Source organism: Anastrepha ludens, chromosome 6 (genome assembly GCF_028408465.1).
Source record: "Anastrepha ludens isolate Willacy chromosome 6, idAnaLude1.1, whole genome shotgun sequence".
NCBI lineage: Eukaryota > Metazoa > Arthropoda > Insecta > Diptera > Tephritidae > Anastrepha > Anastrepha ludens.
The window spans coordinates 119,643,820-119,662,079 of record NC_071502.1 but is presented as its reverse complement, the minus strand read 5'-3'; the positions used below and the strand labels follow the sequence as shown (position 1 = coordinate 119,662,079).

At 40.2% G+C, this 18,260-nt stretch overlaps 2 protein-coding genes across 2 annotated transcripts in view; one reads left to right on the top strand and one right to left on the bottom strand.

Annotated features, from left to right (window-relative positions):
- The window catches only part of LOC128867268 (uncharacterized), a 25,688-nt gene extending 12,962 nt beyond the window's left edge, over positions 1 to 12,726 (top strand). Inside the window, exon 3 of the mRNA XM_054108379.1 lies at positions 12,623 to 12,726. Coding sequence (XP_053964354.1) covers positions 12,623 to 12,726 — 104 coding nt within the window. The remainder of the gene's footprint in view (positions 1 to 12,622) is intronic.
- Positions 11,596 to 18,260, bottom strand: LOC128866528 (toll-like receptor 7). The gene has a single exon (XM_054107341.1). It carries the CDS (start codon positions 17,291 to 17,293, stop codon positions 12,911 to 12,913), a length of 4,383 nt encoding a protein of 1,460 aa, XP_053963316.1. The 5' UTR covers positions 17,294 to 18,260; the 3' UTR covers positions 11,596 to 12,910.

Sequence of the window (18,260 nt, the reverse complement as noted above, 5' to 3'; positions counted from 1 at the left end):
ATTATTGGGAATGAAAATACAAAAAAGAGTATGCGCTAAACAAAAGTAAAATTTGCTTTCTGAAGCCTAAGCTGCGCAATAGAAATGTGTTATTAACTTCGGATTACGTGGAATAGTTGCTTATTAGTATAAAATAAATGCACCTAAACCGGGCAGTGGATGGGGCAGCGTACATATGGGACGTGTGACATTTTACATTACCACTTCATGAAGCGAAAGGTGTGGAGAGTCTAAGAAGTTGGGTAATAAATGGTAAATAAAAGCGCGTTGCTAAAAACACATACGAGGTGTGGCTTTAAAGTACTTGTGACGAGACTGACGCTGTGTTGGAAAAGCACGCATGCGCCAAAAGCCAGCGACCGTCAGCTGTTAAGCGTGAAGCAGTTTTTTTTACGATGCAGTATCTCTCGCTGCTGTAAATATAAGGGGGCGCAAATTTAGTCAGCCATTGGAAGATGTATAATTTTTGCGAATGGTGACGTACGCCAATCATACTCGAGACTTTTGAACTGGTCTAAAAACCAGAAATCGTCGGAAAAATATAAGACATCGTTTTGGAAAATCGTTGGGTGACTGAAAGAGAATTAGTAGAAGCCTTAGGCGTCTCATTTGACAGTTAAGCAATATTTTGACTAAAGTTTTAGATTTCAGACAACTGTGTGTGCAATGGGTGCCGCATTCGCTAACAATGGAACAAAAACTCATTCGAATGCGACTTGCTCAGCAACATTTAAAGTATTTTCGAAAGGATAAAATGGATTTGGTGCGTCGATTCATCACTATGGATGCGATTTTGGTCTATCAGCTTGATCCTCCATCAAAATAAGAAGCTAAAGAGATGTGTGAGCTTGGTTCTTCGGGTCCGAAACGAGTTCGTGTCCAGAAATCGGTCAAGAAGCTGTTAGGATCAGTTGTTCGGTATGCGAAAGGAATTTTGTTTGTGGATTACTTGCAATATGGTAAAACAATAAAATCTAAATATTCTTGTAAGCCAGCTGAAGGAAAAAACTCGTGAAAAAAATCCAGCTTGCAAAAAAAAAATATTTTTCATCAGAACAATGCACCTTCTGACAAGAGCATTTTGACAATGGCTAAAGTCCATGAATTAAAGTTTGAAATGTTGGAGCATCCACCGTATTCACCAGACCCGAGCGACGTCCATCTGTTTTTAGACCTAAAGAAAAAGCATGCGTGGAAAGCGTTTTTCATCAAATGATGAGGCCATAACAGCTTTGGAAGCGTATTTTGCAGAGCTTCCAGATTCTGACTTCAGGGATGGAATTCCTAAACTGAAATCTCGTTGGAACAAGAGTATTGATGTTCAGGGAGACTATGCTAAGTAATAAAGTCTATTTCAAACCATACAATTGTGTTTTTTTTTGTTGAACCATAAAACTTATTGAACAACCTAGTATATGTAAATATATATAGGTAAGTAGAATGTTCCATTCTCGATATGTAAAGATTCGCTGGTGGCTACACTCTTTTGCACTGCGCTTCATTTAGAAAAAAACATATCACGGCATCAGTCTGGAAACTTTTGATTCCGCCCTCGTTTATCGATTAAGCACTTGCTCCTCTCATTATACTGATTTTGCATCTGAGATTAAAGAGATGTTAATTTTGTTTATTATTAGTATTTTTGTTTTTTTCTAAAAATAAGCTTCCCTTTGGTCCCCTAAACAATTTGGCTTCGCTCTGATTTCACACACAGCTCATGGGAATTTAAAAATTGCGCAACCTTTGCTCTAATAAATTTTTAATGCAAGTACATACAACTTTGGCATACAAATAGAGATGGAAGAGTTCAATGTATTTAAAAATAATTCAAATTGAACCAAATATGCGGAAAACCGGGTTAAATACAGGGTTGTTAATCTGGCTTTTGAAATTTGAATTATCAATTTTATTACACCAACAGCTGCAATCATAATTTATAAGGTATGATTAAAAATTTGGTCGCTTTTCGCTTGAATAAAGTTGGCAAATATAAAATCGAACATCGAAAATCGAATAACCCACCGAAATGGTGCTGCAAATTGGCCGCCTTCAAGCTGATATTCGACATTTTTTGGCTTTAACAGCTAAAATCACATCTGTGATGTGTCACAAAATTGGGTTTGATTAGATATTTACAAAATAGGAAGCAATTTCAATAAACTGAAGACTATTCGAGAGTTGTTGTATAGCACAGAGGTTCTCTTTGTTGAGTTACGTGCCGAAGATCGCGAAAATGTACTGAGAAATTGGATGGGTTAAAAGTAGGGACAACTGGGCCAGCCATGGAAGTCCTCTGAAGCAAATTGCATTCCATGTTTGACTGGGCAAGGTTTACTCTTTAAAATAAATTCTACAAATTATAGTTCATTGAAAAGCATCGTATATTTTTTATAGCCAGCTAGCCGCTAGCTGGATCACCCTGCATTTAACCAGCTTTTCCGCATATTTTGTCAATTCGAATTATTTTTAAATGCATCGACTTCAGTCATCTTTCCCTTCTGCCGCATACGTAAATATTTACAAATAAAGTGTGGTTAAGTTTTAAAGGCCGGTGTTGATTTTGAATAAAATAAAATTTTTTTAGGAAATTATTGTCATTTTTCTTTATTATGATAATACTGGTATAGCTCAATTACATATAGAACAAAACATTGGCCAAATGGCCGCCGCGACTTCCATCCGATGGTCCAAATTTTCGATGAGGCATAATTGAGGTTTTATGCCGTTAATGTGCCGAATTATCTCACCCTTTAGCTCTTGAATTTTAGCTGGCTTATCGACGTACACCTTTTCTTTCAAATAACCCAAAATAAAGAAGTCAACGGTGATCATTGCCGCGACGTGAGATTATTCGGCCATCAAATTTGTCGCGCAAAAGAGCCATTGTTTCGTTAGCTGTGTGACAAGTGGCACCGGTCTGTTGAAACCACATATCGTCAACATCCATATCTTCCGATTCGGGTCATAAAAACTTCCTTATCATCTCACGATAGCGAACACTATTCACAGTAACTGCCTGACCGTCCTCATTTTGGAAAAAATACGGCCCGCCGCACCAAACAGTCACTCTTAGTGGGTGCATTGGTTTTTCGGCAATAAGTCTTGGATTATTCGGTTCCCCCAAATGCGGCAATTCTGCTTATTGACGAATCCACTGAGGTGAAAATGTGCCTCATCACTGAAGATGATTTTCTTCCAAAATTGGTCATTCACTGTGGCCATTTCCTGCCACCATTCTGACCATTGACGACGCTTGAAAAGGTCAAGAGGCTTTAGTTCTTGAGTCAATTGCACCTTGAGAGCGTGTAAATGCAAGTCTTTATGCATAATGTTCATCAACGACAAGCGTGAGAGGTGCAATTGTTGGGCACGACGACGAGTTGAGGTGGACGGCTCTTCAACCACACTATCGCGAACAGCAGCAATATTTTCTGCAGTAGGAGCTGTACGAGCATGCACTGGTGTTTTCACATCTGCTACAGACCCGGTTTGCTCCAAATTTTGCACAATTTTTCCGATTGTACGCACATTTGGACGATTAAATTGACCGAAAAAATCACGAAGTGCGCGATATGCGTTTTGATTTGAACGCCCGTTTTCATAATAAGCCTGAATGACTTTATCGCGTTGCTCGATTGTGTATCTTTCCATTGTTCAAATTAAATTGGTCTGGAATTTAAAAATGTCAAATGAAATGCAGAAAAAGCTCAACGTTTAGGAGTGGTTCATATTCAATATCGGGCCTGGAAATTTAACCACCCTTTATGTTTTCCAACTGAGCCACCCGCCCATATATTTATTTGCTCCATTTGTTCCATGAAAACGAGAAATATAAATTTGTAGTATTGAATTGTGAAAATCACTTTATTTTGCTGGTGTTTTTATAAACAAATTTCGCGTGTGTAGTGCCTTTTTTTAGTTTTGCTTTCAGCACTTACTTTTTTGTATAATTTTAGTTAATTTAATAACATTTTCGCTCCGCTACGTTTCTATTTGCTTTCTGTTTTTTTTTTTTTTTTTTTGCTAGAAGTTATTAATTTGCATTAAATAAATTTAATAAATTCATGTTGGTTTTCCTTACACAGCGCGCATATGCCAATAATTATAACAATTATGTATGTGTGACTGTCTATATGACTGCACTAACGCATTTATACAGTGCGTCAAAAAAATCAGCAAACGAGTTACTTTATGTTTTTTGATACCTTTTGCTCAGAATTAAATTATAAATGCTGTTGATGTGAATGGGTATAAATAGGGTGACAAGCATTGATAAACTTCGTAATATAATTGACTATGTACTCACACACGTAATTACTATGTAGTTTAGGGCAAAAATGAATAAATACATCAAAAACAAAAAAAAATGCAAATGAAATGAATGATTGCTACTGTTTTTAAAAGTGAATGTAAACTGCTTTACTTTGCACATAGTTTTTTTTTATAAAATAATATATAATTAAATTATTAAGCGCATCATTCGAAAAATTGTATAAGCAAGTCATTAAAAAATAAAAACAAGATTTTCTCTTTCATAAATTAATGCATGAAAAATGTCATCTGACAAAATGCGCGATTGTTTTCTTTGTTCGGGTCATTATTGTAATTTTTTCACTATCACTTTGCTTGAACTTTTTTTATTCCACGCCACTGTATGCATTTTAAATTAATTACTTATCTACATATGTACGAGTATAGATAGATTTTTAAAACAAATAAATGCTGAAATGTGTATAAATTAAATTAGCAAAAATGTTAATCAAATTTGTGAATTCAGCGTAAGAAATATAGTAATTTGTAAATGGTTTTTCCAAAGTATTTACTTTTTCTTTGCAATATAAAACATCATTAAAATTACCATTTAACTAATAGTTACAATAAATAATTCATAATTTGATAGGTTTTTTTATGAATAAATTTATTATTTCTTATTTAGGCCTGCGTCGAGAATATAAAGAAATTTAAGAAAATTAAAAGTTGCCCATTTTTAAATACTGTATACAAAAAAAATTCTTCACTAGTTTCTCATAGGCTACCTCATCGCTCATCTCACTGGTTACTTCAATAGATACCTCACTGCACTCATCCGGCTACGTCACTGCTTATCTTACTGCTCACCTCACTGGTTACCTCACTGATTACTTATATGATTACCACACAGCTCATCATACTGATTACCTTACTTGTTGTCTCACTGGATATAACTTTGGTGACCTTAAAGGAAATCTCACAAGTCATCTCATAGAAACCTAACCCTCACATATGTGTTACTTCACAGTTTCCTCACAGGTAGCACCTCATTGGTTATCTCACTTGTCATCTCATTGGATACATCATTGGTGGCCTCAAATGTAATTTAAGTAGTAATTTAACTAAACAATTCAATGGCTAGTTCATTGGGCACCGCACAGGGCATCTGACAGATTACCTCACCTAGAAGATTACCTACTAAGGCATAAATTGTGAACTGATAGGTTATTTCACTAGTCATTTCACTAGTAATTTCAATGGTTACCTCAGAGGCTACCTCACAACTTACTTCATTGGTGCAACTGTCGTGAATCGATATGCTTACTAAGGCAAGAAAAACCGACCAAGATAGAAGGGCAACACATATTTGACGAATACTCAGCCCTCATCAATCTAGATTAATATCCTTTTCAAAATATAAAGCTGATTTCATGACTGTTAGTAATGCAGCGTCTATGTAATTTTTAACCTATTTTTAAAGTGTCTGCAGAAGTTTCGGTATTTGAAGTTAGGGCCGAAATAATGGTAAACAGAAATTCTAAGTCACTGCCGTTCTTGTGCTACTCAATATCTGATTATATTATATTCTTTTACAACTCTCTTTGCAAGAAGCCATACAAAAAGAACCCTTAAACAAATGTAATATACACAAATTAATCTCGGCTTAAAAGCTATTAGCCACCGCTTTGACTTAACTTAGTTGTCGTGGAAACTAGAGAAAAGTCTCGTGGAGATAGCTACTCAGCACGTTGTCATGATTGTACCAGTGGTATTAACTTTTCGCGTCTAAATTTGTCCTTACTTTCGACAGCTCACTCTGACGCGTTGCAATGGGTTTAACATTTGCACGAAAAATCGTTTTTGCATCAAACCTTCGAAGAATTTTAATACAAAAAAAGCAAAAAATGTATATCCTAGCTTGGTTCAATCAATTTACATAAAAACTAAATTTATAAATTTAAAATTTTCAGCTAAGTTTATCACAAAGGATGAATTTGATTTCTTCGCCCAAGTGTGCTTACTCTTGGGGCAACCTTTTTAATCTAACCTGACCTAAGTTGAGAACCGAATGTCTTTATTTTATCTTTTGTTGTGCATGTCAAAAATCATATCAGCGCTGCGATAACAAAAACGTTTATGTGATTTAGATAGATGTTTTTTATGGCATATTTTGTGAACACTATTTGTTGTGTTTTTGGTGTTTTTTTCTGTTTTTTATATCATTTCTGGTTTAGAAGCTACGTGCTCGCAGTACCAGAAATACTCTGAAGCAGGAATCAGTTTTTTTGCTTTGCTGAAAAGTTACTGAAAAATACTCTTTTTCTTGTAAATTATTATTATTTTTCTTTCAATGTAATATAAAAGAAAGTGGCACAGCTTTTCCTCGACGCACCCTGTTTCGTTTGCTCGAAAAAAATCTGTCCTCACTTCCATACAAAATGTAAATGTGAATATAGAATTCAAATTCAAGTCAGTAAGTAGAGATTTCTATGAATTATGAAGACGTTCGACTCACAGTATGTAGTTTCGAGAAAAATGAGCTCATACTAGGTGGCGCAAATTTAATCACCTTAACGGAAAATTTATAATAATTTATATAAAAATGGCGTCGTGCATTAATCGTATTAGAGGCTTCTGAACAGACAGTATACAAACAGATAAGCAATGGCGCGCATAAAGCCAACCAAAACTCAGAGAAGAACTATATTAAAAAAGTTATCGGCCAAAATCGCATTAGCGGTTATCGCGTCAAGCAAGAAGAAGAAAAAAGTTATTAAAAAAAAAATTGGAACATTAATTTTGCGGTATGAATCGGCCTTTTCTCTCCCAAAAGTCAAAGGTATTTGGTAGCTACTTAAACTTGCACTTTCTCGATCTAAAATTCAATAGGCTACAAAACTGCATACCTAGAAAATTTCTAAAAATTCTGGTTAAAAAGTTGAAGTTTCGTAAAACCTTCTACAAAATTTGAAACTGTGCGTTACATGGTTTTTGATGAAGTATGAGCTGAATTTTTATAAAAAACAAAAAATTGGTGCTTCACTAAGTCAATCTTACTTAACCATTAAAAAAGTTTTGTGTGGAAACTATTCTGCAAATTATTTTAAAAACTATTAATGACTCTTAAATAATAAAACTTAAAGTATCTAAGGCGACATTTCGGGTAGCCCAGTTTATGTAATCCTTCAAAGATGAGTGTTTTTCTTTTAAGCAAGAAAAAAAGTGATTCTTTAGAAATTCTGCAATGGCCTAAGCACTTAACGAAGTAAGCTTGAATTCAATAGAGATCTGCAAAATGCATTTCAAGCAACGGTTCAGTAAAGCTTGGCAAGTGAAATATAATGGGCGAACGGAAGAGGAGCCCATTTTACGCCGGTTAACATGCAAAAAATGAAGTTGGATTGGCCACGCTCTGGAACGATCCGGATTTATATCCGATCAAGGACTGTAACTTCAGTAACATTTTCCATATATATCTACGGGGAATGCTTATGCTGCTACCACAACAACATCCATCCTGCAAGACTTTTCCTTCATAAACACAAGCTGGCACAATTATAAGACGGTAGTATCTAACTGCGCTTTGTAGAAATCCCATGTTCCTCAAAAGACTAATCAGGGGGAAAAAAGATTTGTCAAGTCTTCCTGAACTTTTAACGCTAGAAAAAAGCCACCAAGTTGTGGGAATTTACTTTCGAAAAAATTAATCTCTTCACGAAGTTCATGGAGCACTGGCGGCATCATATATCTTTGGAAATGAGTAAAGAGCTGCCGTTACGGTGGATGGTGAGCGTTAACGAACAATGCTGAATGAATTTTTGTTTCCAAAAATTAACCCTTCTGCTCAAAATGCGCGATGTACTCAAAATGCCTTGCGACCTCAATATCTTGAGCCGGCAAGACTTTTACTGTTTGTTCTAATGAAAAAGAGCATTGCAGGATTATCAAAAATATTTATTTTCCTCAAACTTTAACAAACAAAAAAATAATTTATTGCGGACTATTCCGCTCTTGGTGATAAAAGAGAGTTTTTGTTCGCTCGCACTACTCCGCTGTTGATTGCGAATTATTCCGTCGAATGCTGCAAGAGCGTTAAGCATCTGAACATCGACAGCATTTGGATCCAATAACTTGCCATACAGCGCGCTTAACAATCGATTTATTGCAAAATTCAAGCCACCATTAGGGCCATACGGCCAGATTTTTTGGAAAAACTAGTCAAATATTGGGCTAATCGAATGGTTTATGTAACTCATAGCCGCGGCAGACAAATGCCAGTCATCATATTCAAAAAATAAATGCCATAAAATTATCTTATGGGCTGAAAAGTCCCAAAGAAAACACCTTTTTTTGTTTATCAACGTAATATCCATCAAGAACAACGCAATCACGAAACGAACTTGTGGATTTCTTTGATGTTTTCTGGTGTCACTGCCTCATTTGGACGTTCACTGCGTTGTGCATCATCGGTGTCTCTACGACCACGATTGAAGTCAGAAAATCATCGTTTTATTGTTTTTTCCGATGGAGCGGAGTCCCCCTAACACCTTTCGAGCCATTGCTTCGCTTGAGCGGCATTTTTCCCCCTTTTCCCATTCAGAAGCAGTGTAAAATTATAGCACGAAATTCTTCTTGGCCCACAGTTTTGAAAATAACAAAAGTAGCGTCGCTCTTAGCACAATAACTCAGGAACTAATGAATGGAATTCCATCAAATTTTAACAGTCGTCTTTTTAAGGTTAGTACTAGCAGAAAAATAGGTAATGAAATAAGACTAGTGACATTTATGTGTTAGGCACGGAGCTTTTCAGCCCATGTGGTACCAGATTATACATTTTGTAAAATAAGTACCGGGAATTGTTCAATAAAACACAAAATAATTATTTAAACATGAAAATTTATTTTGACGCCTTCAAAATAGGCTCCATTTGAAGCAATACACATATGCCAAGGATTAGGCCAGTCAAGAAAGCACCTTTTAAACGCTTTTGAAGAGATCTTCTTCACCTCCTTCAGCGAATTCTCCTTAATGGCCTTTATCGACTCAAAGCGGTGTCCGCGGAGTAGCTAATTGTAGTAGTTTTGGGAAAAGGAAAAAATCAGTTCCTGCTAGTGTGCTACCGTAGGTTTCATCCTTGCACGTCAGGAGACACTTTTTAAACTATGCCGACGAGATACAGGACAAAACTGACAGAAATCTACTGGACCAGACAGTATTTAGACAGTCAATAAACGACATTCACCGGGAGACCGTCATCACCTCCTTAAGTTCCCGCCCTGTGAATGCCGTAATCGGAGACCAACAACCACCTATTGCAGATGAAGAGCTCCAGCTTCTCCGTGAGACAAGCGTAACAGTGGCACAACTACGTTCTAGATACTGTAGCAGGTTAAACTCCTAATTATCCAGAATTGACCCCGACATACTAAACATATGTCCGGCATGTCAAGATACCCTGCACGACACTAACCACCTTTTCACATGCCCTCTAGAACCAACTCATCTAACATCCCTCTCCCTCTGGACCAACCAAGCCTACCTACCGCTGGATAAACATTGGGTCCAAATTCATTTGCTAAAGCATGTCTGCAGCCACCTTCTTTCGCTGATTTTTTTAAGGAAATTCAACTCTCTTGGTACAAGTCGAGTAGCCAAGCGTCCCATGCCCAATCGATCGTGTAAAATGTGGCGAATTGCAGACGTTGATGGGCGACCAGACCAGGCAAATCTGCCACGACTTCTCGACCCTCTGCAAAAGCCTTTCACCACTCGTACACCCGTGTTTTGTTAAAGCCAATCGCCATAGGCTTTCTGCAACATTTTCAATGATTCAGCACACGAAGTCCCGGTAAAAACACAAAATTTAAGACAAATTCTTTGTTCGATATTTTTATACATAGTGAAAATCACAGAGCACACCTGCGCTTGACTGATATAATTGAATGCCAAAAATAAGCTACTTGCCAGATCACGCTCAAACTCATCAACTACTATCAATATTCCAGCAGAAAAAAATTTAGTCATGTATGTAACGCGCGCTTTTTAAATGAACGATTCCCAATATTTTTTTTGGCAGAATGTAATAAAAAAATGCATTCCAAATATAAAGGGTGGTTCAATTTCCAGGCCCGATATTGACTGTGAACCACACCTAAACGTCAAGTTTTTTTCTGCATTTCATTCGACATTTTTCAATTTCAGAATAATTCAATTTAAACAGTGGAACGATACACAATCGAGCAACGCGTTAAAGTTATTCAGGCTTATTATGAAAACGGGCGTTCAAATCAAAATGCACATCGCGCACTTCGTGAAGAAAATCTTCTTCATTGATGAGGCACATTTTCACCTCAGTGGATTCGTCAATAAGCGAATTGTCGCATTTGGGCGAATGATAAACCAAGAGTTATTGCCGAAAACCAATGCACCCACAAAGAGTGACTGTTTGGCGCAGTTTATGGGCCGGCGGCATCATTGGGCCGTATTTTTCCCCAAATGAGGCCGGTCAGGCAAATACTGTGAATAGTGTTCGCTATCGTGAGATGATAACGAACTTTTTATGGCCCGAATTAGAGGATATGGATGTGGAAGATATGTAGTTTCAACAGGATGGTGCCTCACGTCGCGGCGATGTCAATTGGCCGCTAAGATCATGTGATTTGACACCATTGGACTTCTTTCTTTGGGGTTATTTGAAAGAAAAGGTGTACGTCAATAAGCCAGCAACAAATCAAGAGCTAAAAGTGAGATAATTCGGCTCATTAACGGCATAGAACCTCAATTATGCCTCAGCGTCATCGAAAATTTGGACCATCGGATGGAGGTGTGCCGCCGAGGTCGCGGCGGCCATTTGGCCGATATTTTATCCCGTACGTAATTGAGCCATACCATTATTATCATAATGAGGAGAAATGACAATAATTTCCTAAAAAAAATATATTTTGTGCAAAATCAACACCGGTCCTTGAAACTTAACCACCTTTTATTTCTGTTTTGTACTATCATTTTAAGTTCTAAAGCTCTTAAAAGAACACCCAATACTACCCATTTCAGCCAACTCAAATCGCCTTCCGATCGCAGATCGCTTCCAGGAAATATAGTACACATTGCTTTTGTTTTTATATTGTAGTTACGTTTGATGGCTATATTATCGCATTACTTTCGTTTATGTACAAATTTTAAATACAACTAAAAATTAGTTTAATATATATTTATATATAATCTATATATACTATCTTTTGCGTTCATTGGATTGTTTTTAATAATACTACTATTTTATTTACTTATGTATATATCTACGTTCATGTATATCTGTATTTCGTACAATTGTTGTTTTTTTCATAACTTTTCGGCTGCAAATACTAATTCGTCGTTTATTCGCTAAGTAACTAAGTTTAGACTGCTTTGTAGTAGATTTTTTAGTGGTTTTGTTTTCTTTTCTATGCTTGTAGTGGTAGTGTGTGTTACGTTGCAGAAATGCACTTAAATTTCTCGCTTCACATTTAACAAAAAAAGTTCTTCTTCTTCCTCTTATATCATATAAACAATAATAAAGTTAAATTAAGTGATTATTCGAAGAAATAGTTTACAAATTAAATATTACTCGCTATACATACATACAAATTACAATTTAGTACATACACAATTGTTTATAACTACTTTCAGGGTATAGTACAATATTTTTAATATTATATATATTTTTTTTAAATTATTCATTTAATATCACATTGAATTTGAAAAAGTGTTTCAACAAACAACGCGTACCCAAAACGCCCGCTTCGCGCGCTGCACTGCTCCCAGCTACATGCATACATACATATGCGCTTATAATTCGCCTGCTTCAGCTGATCGGCAGTTGCGGGACGCCTGTGACACACTGTTGCATGCATATCTACATGCTCGTACAAGTCGATAGATTTACGTATAATAGCATAACTTTTTATATAAATTTTATTTTTAACTCCTATGGAAAGTCTTTTGCTTCTCACGTCGAAAACCTTTTCCTCTTCTGCTTCTCCTGCTTCGCTTTGTGCGCGCTTTTTCTGTTTCCTATTCGAGTGTGTTTGTGGATGGGGCAGTGTGCGATGGCATGGCTAATTCATGCATGTTTCACGCTGCATGAGCCTTTGTATATCTGTATGTATGTGTGTGTGTGTGTGTGTGTGTGTGTGCTTGTTCGCGTGTCGATGAACATGTTTTCTACTGCATAAACATATCTTTTTGTATATTGCAATAAAAGTTGCTTAGTTCTTGTTCGCTTTCGCGTTGGTCCGCTAAAGATGGCGTCGTCGTCGCGCATGGCTTTCAAAGCTGCCTCAGTCAAGACTCTGTACATAGGTACATACAACAAGTACGTACTTGTGCTTCGTAGTGTGGCAAATGGAAGTGGTGGTTGACGACGGTGGCTGTGGCTGTGACTGTGGCAGTGTGGTGGCAGGCAAACAAAGCGTGCAGCAACAACAGCAGCGACAATAGCACTTCAACTGCGGCAAGCGCATTCAACTCACGTTAAACGTTCAACAACAACAACTAGCTCATCAACTTTGTTGCCCCTTCTGCTCGAGCTTTGCAATTGCTGTTGTTGCGACATACGCAGTTCCTGTTGTTTGTTGTGTTGCTGCTTTTGCTTTTGCTGTTGCTGTTGCTTTTGTGGCTTTCATTATACCAAAAACGCCTGTCCATTGTTCTTATTCGCCGCGCTTGAGCTCCCTGCCATATTGGTATTGCCCTCCGTTGCAATTGTCGCACCTGAGCCGCCGCCATTGTCCGCCTTGGCAGCTGCAGCTGCCGCCGCCGCAGCCGCAGCGGAAGTCGATGCTTGCGGTTGGGGCGTTTGCGCAGCCGCGGATGTTGATTGTGTGCTCGTGCTCGCCTGACTCAAATTGCTGCCTGTGCGCAAATGTACTGGGGCTGTTGCGACTTGTTGTTGATTGGTCGTCGTCGCGCCGGACAATAAATTCACTGGCGGAGCTTGCGTCACACCCATCGATGGCCGCCACTGTTGTTGCTGTTGTAGTTGCATGACCATCGCATGATGGCTGGCCGCACTGGCGCGAGGGTTGTTCTGCGAATGGTGGTGCACGCGGTAGCTATTGGGTGCGAGCAGTTGTTGTTGTTGCCCGTGTTGCAAGGGATGATGTGGCTGATGGGGATGGTGTTGCATGAATGTGGCCGCACTGCCGCCATTTGGTATCATGGAGAGCGCTTCCTGCGGATCATAAGCGCTGTACTCGGACTCAATGCTATGGTAGATGTGTTCGGATGGCGGACGCATGGGAATCGCATCGACAATGCGCGCACCATGGCGGCTGGGGCGTGGCGAAGGTGTGGCCGTGGTGGCCGATGAATAGTTAGCTTCCATATCTTCTTGGTAATAGGCGGGTGGCGGTGGCGCTTGACGGAAGATTACACCTGGCGAAACGGGTTGCTTGAAACGTTCGTGATGATCCAATGTGTAGTTGTTACCGCGTGGTGAAAGCTCAATTGGTATGGCATAGCGTAGTTTCTCCCAGAAGTAGCGATCACAGGTGAGCAGCCGATTCGATGGAACTGATTTGAGGTACGGTGCCAACTCGGGCACCTCTTCGGCCTCGGTAGACACATTTGTCTCCTCGATGATCACTAGCTTTTGTGCGAGTCCACGCAGTGCCTCATGGAATGCATTGCGGAATTCAAGGCGATTCCATTCGGTCGATAGCAGATTACGTGTGAGCACCAATATGATTTTGCGTGAAGCGCGCGCAGCTTCGACGATTTGCAGGTGGCTTGCTTCTGGTGGCAGATCGCGTTGTTGTATGCAAAGCCGGAATGGCGGTCGTCCGTGCTCCAATTCAGCGGCGATGTTGCGACAAACAAATTCATAATCTTTGGCGGAATGCAAAATAATCGCATCATACAGTTTGCCGGCGTCCTCGAAACGTGGTTCACATACGCGTACGCCATAGTGCGCAAAAAGCCAGACGCGCACAGACTCACGGAAGACGAAAACAATGATCAGCACGACAATCAGAAAGATCAGCACCAGCACAGCAGCGAGTAGCGGCACGTAGCCGCCTGAGATGTCTTGTGAAGCCATATTACTGGCACTTTCCAGCAGCTCACTGCAATCAACGCCACCCGAAGTGAGCAAATCGAGTTCGCGCTTTACACCCGCATCCACACAGTAAATATCCTGTACGTCACGTATCACTATCGCATTGTCCGACACGAATTGCGCCAACTCCTGCAAAAATTGGCAACGACATGACCACGCATTGCGTCCAATTGTCAGACCCTGCAAGTTGTTACGGTATTGCAAATTAGCCAGCTGCGCAATTGGCATGGCCGTCATGCGATTATTATCGAGGCGCAACACCTTTAGCGACACTAGCGGCGCGAATGTGCTATTCGAGATGTGGGTCAAGAGATTGTTGTGCAAATACAGCTCGCGCAACAGTGACAGTTGACGGAACTCGTATCCCTCAAGCGCTTGCAATTTGTTATTCTCCAAATGTAGTGTGCGCACCATGTTCAGCTCATCGAAGGTGCCATTCTGCACGGACATTACATTTGAGGCATTCAGGTAGAGCGCACGTAAATTCCGTTTGCCGGCAAACACCTGAGCGTCCAGCACTGGCAAGTTGTTGCCATCCAAGTAGAGGTCGGTGACGTCGAAAGGTATGCGCGCGGGTAGATTAATGCGATTTTGTTTCCCACAGTCCACAATGTTTGTCGACCAGGTAGCGTCACGGAAACAGGTACAATTGTCAGGGCAAACCATTTCGCAGTCACATTGTTCGAAATCACAGCAGTGGCACGTCGCCGGACAGTGGGAGTCGTATTTGCAGACAAAGTCGCTGCTGCTCAACGCCGACAGTTGACGTATGGGCGCATTCCGACTGTGCGGCATCAAACATTCAATGTTGCCCAGATCGACAATGCGTGGATGCTGGCGGGTGGTAAGGTTGTTAATGCGCTGCAGCCATTCCATTGAGCAGTCGCACTCGAAGGGATTGCCGCCCAGGTAGAACTCAGGCACTGGCTTATCGATGGACACTGGAGCGACGCGTAACGAATTCAGTGTGATCTTCGAAAGCACGTTAGCATAGAGATCCACGCGTGCTAAGCGTGTCTTGTCCACGAATGTGTTGGCTTGTATCTGGTTGATAATATTGTTGTTAATGAAGAGTAGCTCAATCGAATTCGGCACTGACATGGCGCCAATTTCGGTGATGCGATTATGGCTGGCATCGAGTGTAGTAACGCGAATTTCTTCTTGCAGTTTATAATAGTTGCCTAGCGCTTCAATGTAGTTGCCGTGAATGTCGAGCCATTTGAGATTTGACGGTATGAAGGCATAATCGAACCACACCAGATGATTTTCCGAAAGATTCAGCCACAACAAAGAGGCAAGTGTGGCGAAGATGCCGTTGATGTCGGTAAGAAAGTTCTTGTCGAGACGAATAGCTTCGATTTCATTGTTCTTGTCGAAGGATCCGCGCTCGATGGTTTGAATGCGATTCTTAGCCAGATTTAGTACGGTCAAGCGCGGCAGATCGGTGAACATGCCTTGGGTGATGTTGCCAATGCGATTATCAATTAAACGCAGGCCAGTCAGTTGGCTTAAATTCTTAAATGTGCCATTTTTGAAGTCAGATATTTGATTTTCGCCCAAATCTAGTGTTTTTAGCATCGTTAAGTCTTGCACAGCCTCTGGCACTTCGACCAGCTGATTTGAGCTGAGATCCAGTTCTTTCAGATCGGAGCAGTTGCGGAATGCTTGTGTCTCGACAATGCTAACCAGATTATTGTTAAGTGTCAGCTTTGTCAGCACAAACAGTCCATTGAAGATTTTATTATCCAAGGTATGTAAGCGATTTTCAGCGAGATTCAGCGTGTGCAAGTTGTACAGCGGCAGGAAGGCACCCTCTTCAATGATTCCAATGGAGTTATTGCGCATGTCAAGTATTTGCAAGAAATACAGCTCCTTGAATGTCTTAGCGCCCACGCGTGTCAGCGCATTATTGGATAGATTCAGCACGACCAAGCGTATAAGTCCAGCGAATGTGTTGTTGTCAATGTGATGGCTTGTTAACTGATTGGCACTCAAGTCCAGCACAAGCAGTTGCTCCAGCCGATGCAGCAAGCCCTTGGGCAAATCATACAATTCATTCCCTTGCAGATGTATCTCGCGCAACTCCTTATTGCCGGCGAACGCATCGGCGGGCAAAGTCTCCAAATGGTTGTACGACAAATTCAGTATGCGCAATGAACTCAGACCGGCCAACGCATTCGGTGCGAACGTGCTAATGTTGTTATGTTGCAAATTCAATTGCTGCAGGCGGCGTAAACGCGACGCACCCCACACATCGGGCAGGGCACGCAACTCATTGTGCGATACATCCAAGACTTGCAATTCGGCGCCACCACTGGCGCCATTCAGCGTGCACATCTTCTCCGAAAAGCCCAAATTCTCGGCCGAACGTATACGATTTGCCGTCAAATTTAACACTTGCAAATTCTGCATGGTGCACCAAACACCCTCGGGCAGTTGGCGTATATTGTTGTCGCTCAAATTCAGCTCGTTCAACTCGCGCAGACCGGCAAACGAGCCAGACAATATTTCAAGCGATTTGCCTGGTCCCCAGACAGAATTATGTGTCTGTACCGTGAGACGCTTCAACGACATGAGCCCATCAAAAGCATTGGCAGCGATGCGTTGCATTTTACACGCATCCACTTGCAATTCGGCAAGCTTTTGCAGACGCGCAAAGGCATTCGCCGGCAGTTCGCTGGCGTAAAGTAGATCGGCGGAGCATTGGATTTCTAGCCTATTGGCAGTTTCGGCGACTTGTAGATCGAGCGGAGCCAGCGGCTCGATAGCGCGCAAATTACACTTGATGTCGAGCGTGGTGCGCACGAACTCCCAGGAGCATTGCTGGGCGTGCGTGTAGCTGCTGGTGAGACTGTTGATGATGACGAACAGGAACAGGAGCTGGCGGCAGAGTGAGCGGCGTATGCCTGTCGCCGCCGCAACTGATGCGGATGTGCTGGAGGAACGCATTGTGGTAATGTATAAGTTGATTTGTTGCAAGTGTGAAGAACAATTTGTAGCTGTGCTGGCTGATGCTTTGAGGACTGAGTAGCCACTCGTACAGCTGCTGTTTCGTTAAATACTGGATTGTGATTTTATTAGTTTGATTTGTGATTTATATTTGATTTTAATTATTTGCGTTTTTTGCACTTAACACATTTTGTGGCAAACACTTGGTAACTGCACATGGCATATTTGCAACATGGCACACGACTATCTTTGTGTGATGTATTATCTTTTGAAAAACATACTTTTTCTATGCTTGAAAAATATTTTCTCTAAAGTCACAGGCAGATTCAACTATTCAACTGTTTGGTTTTTCTTATTTGTTTAATGTAATCGCTTAAGTCAAACGCGCAAACCGTAATCCTTGGTGGCTAAGGCGAGCGAAGCGATTATTTTGCACTTTCAGAATATACTGAGGCGCACTTTTTATTATTTTTTATTACTTTGTAGAATTTAGATTTGCTTGAAATGCACTGATTTGCTGTTTTGCTTTTTCCGTGTGCTCAATATTGCTTTTATAATTGGTGATTACATGAATTAAATTCGTTATTTTATATTTATTTTGGTTTTTGCAACTACATTCTTTCCTTTACCTCTTTTACGTCTTCAATTTTGAAATTTTCTGTTTTACATATTTTTTATTTTTGAAACTTTGAGACTTATAATTTAAACGGCCTTATTTGTGGTAAGCAGCAGCAGCGCGCAATATTCCGAAAGAAACACTCGTCAACTACTTCGTCGCCAACAGGCCAGAAGTCCAACTTCGATACAAAAACGTGTTGTGTTCGTACGTCGACTTTTTTGTTGGTGCGCGACGAGGCGAGGAATGGAATTCAGTAACAACTTTTACTTAAAAACAAGAAACTTTCACGGAAGCGCTGCTATTTCAGAAAACCATGTTTACCGCTTAACGTTTCAAAGAGAACTGATT

What these genes read in the sequence shown, in the direction of transcription:
- LOC128866528 (XM_054107341.1), bottom strand. Translation starts at nt 17,293, where the DNA reads ATGCGTTCCTCCAGCACATCCGCATCAGTTGCGGCGGCGACAGGCATA.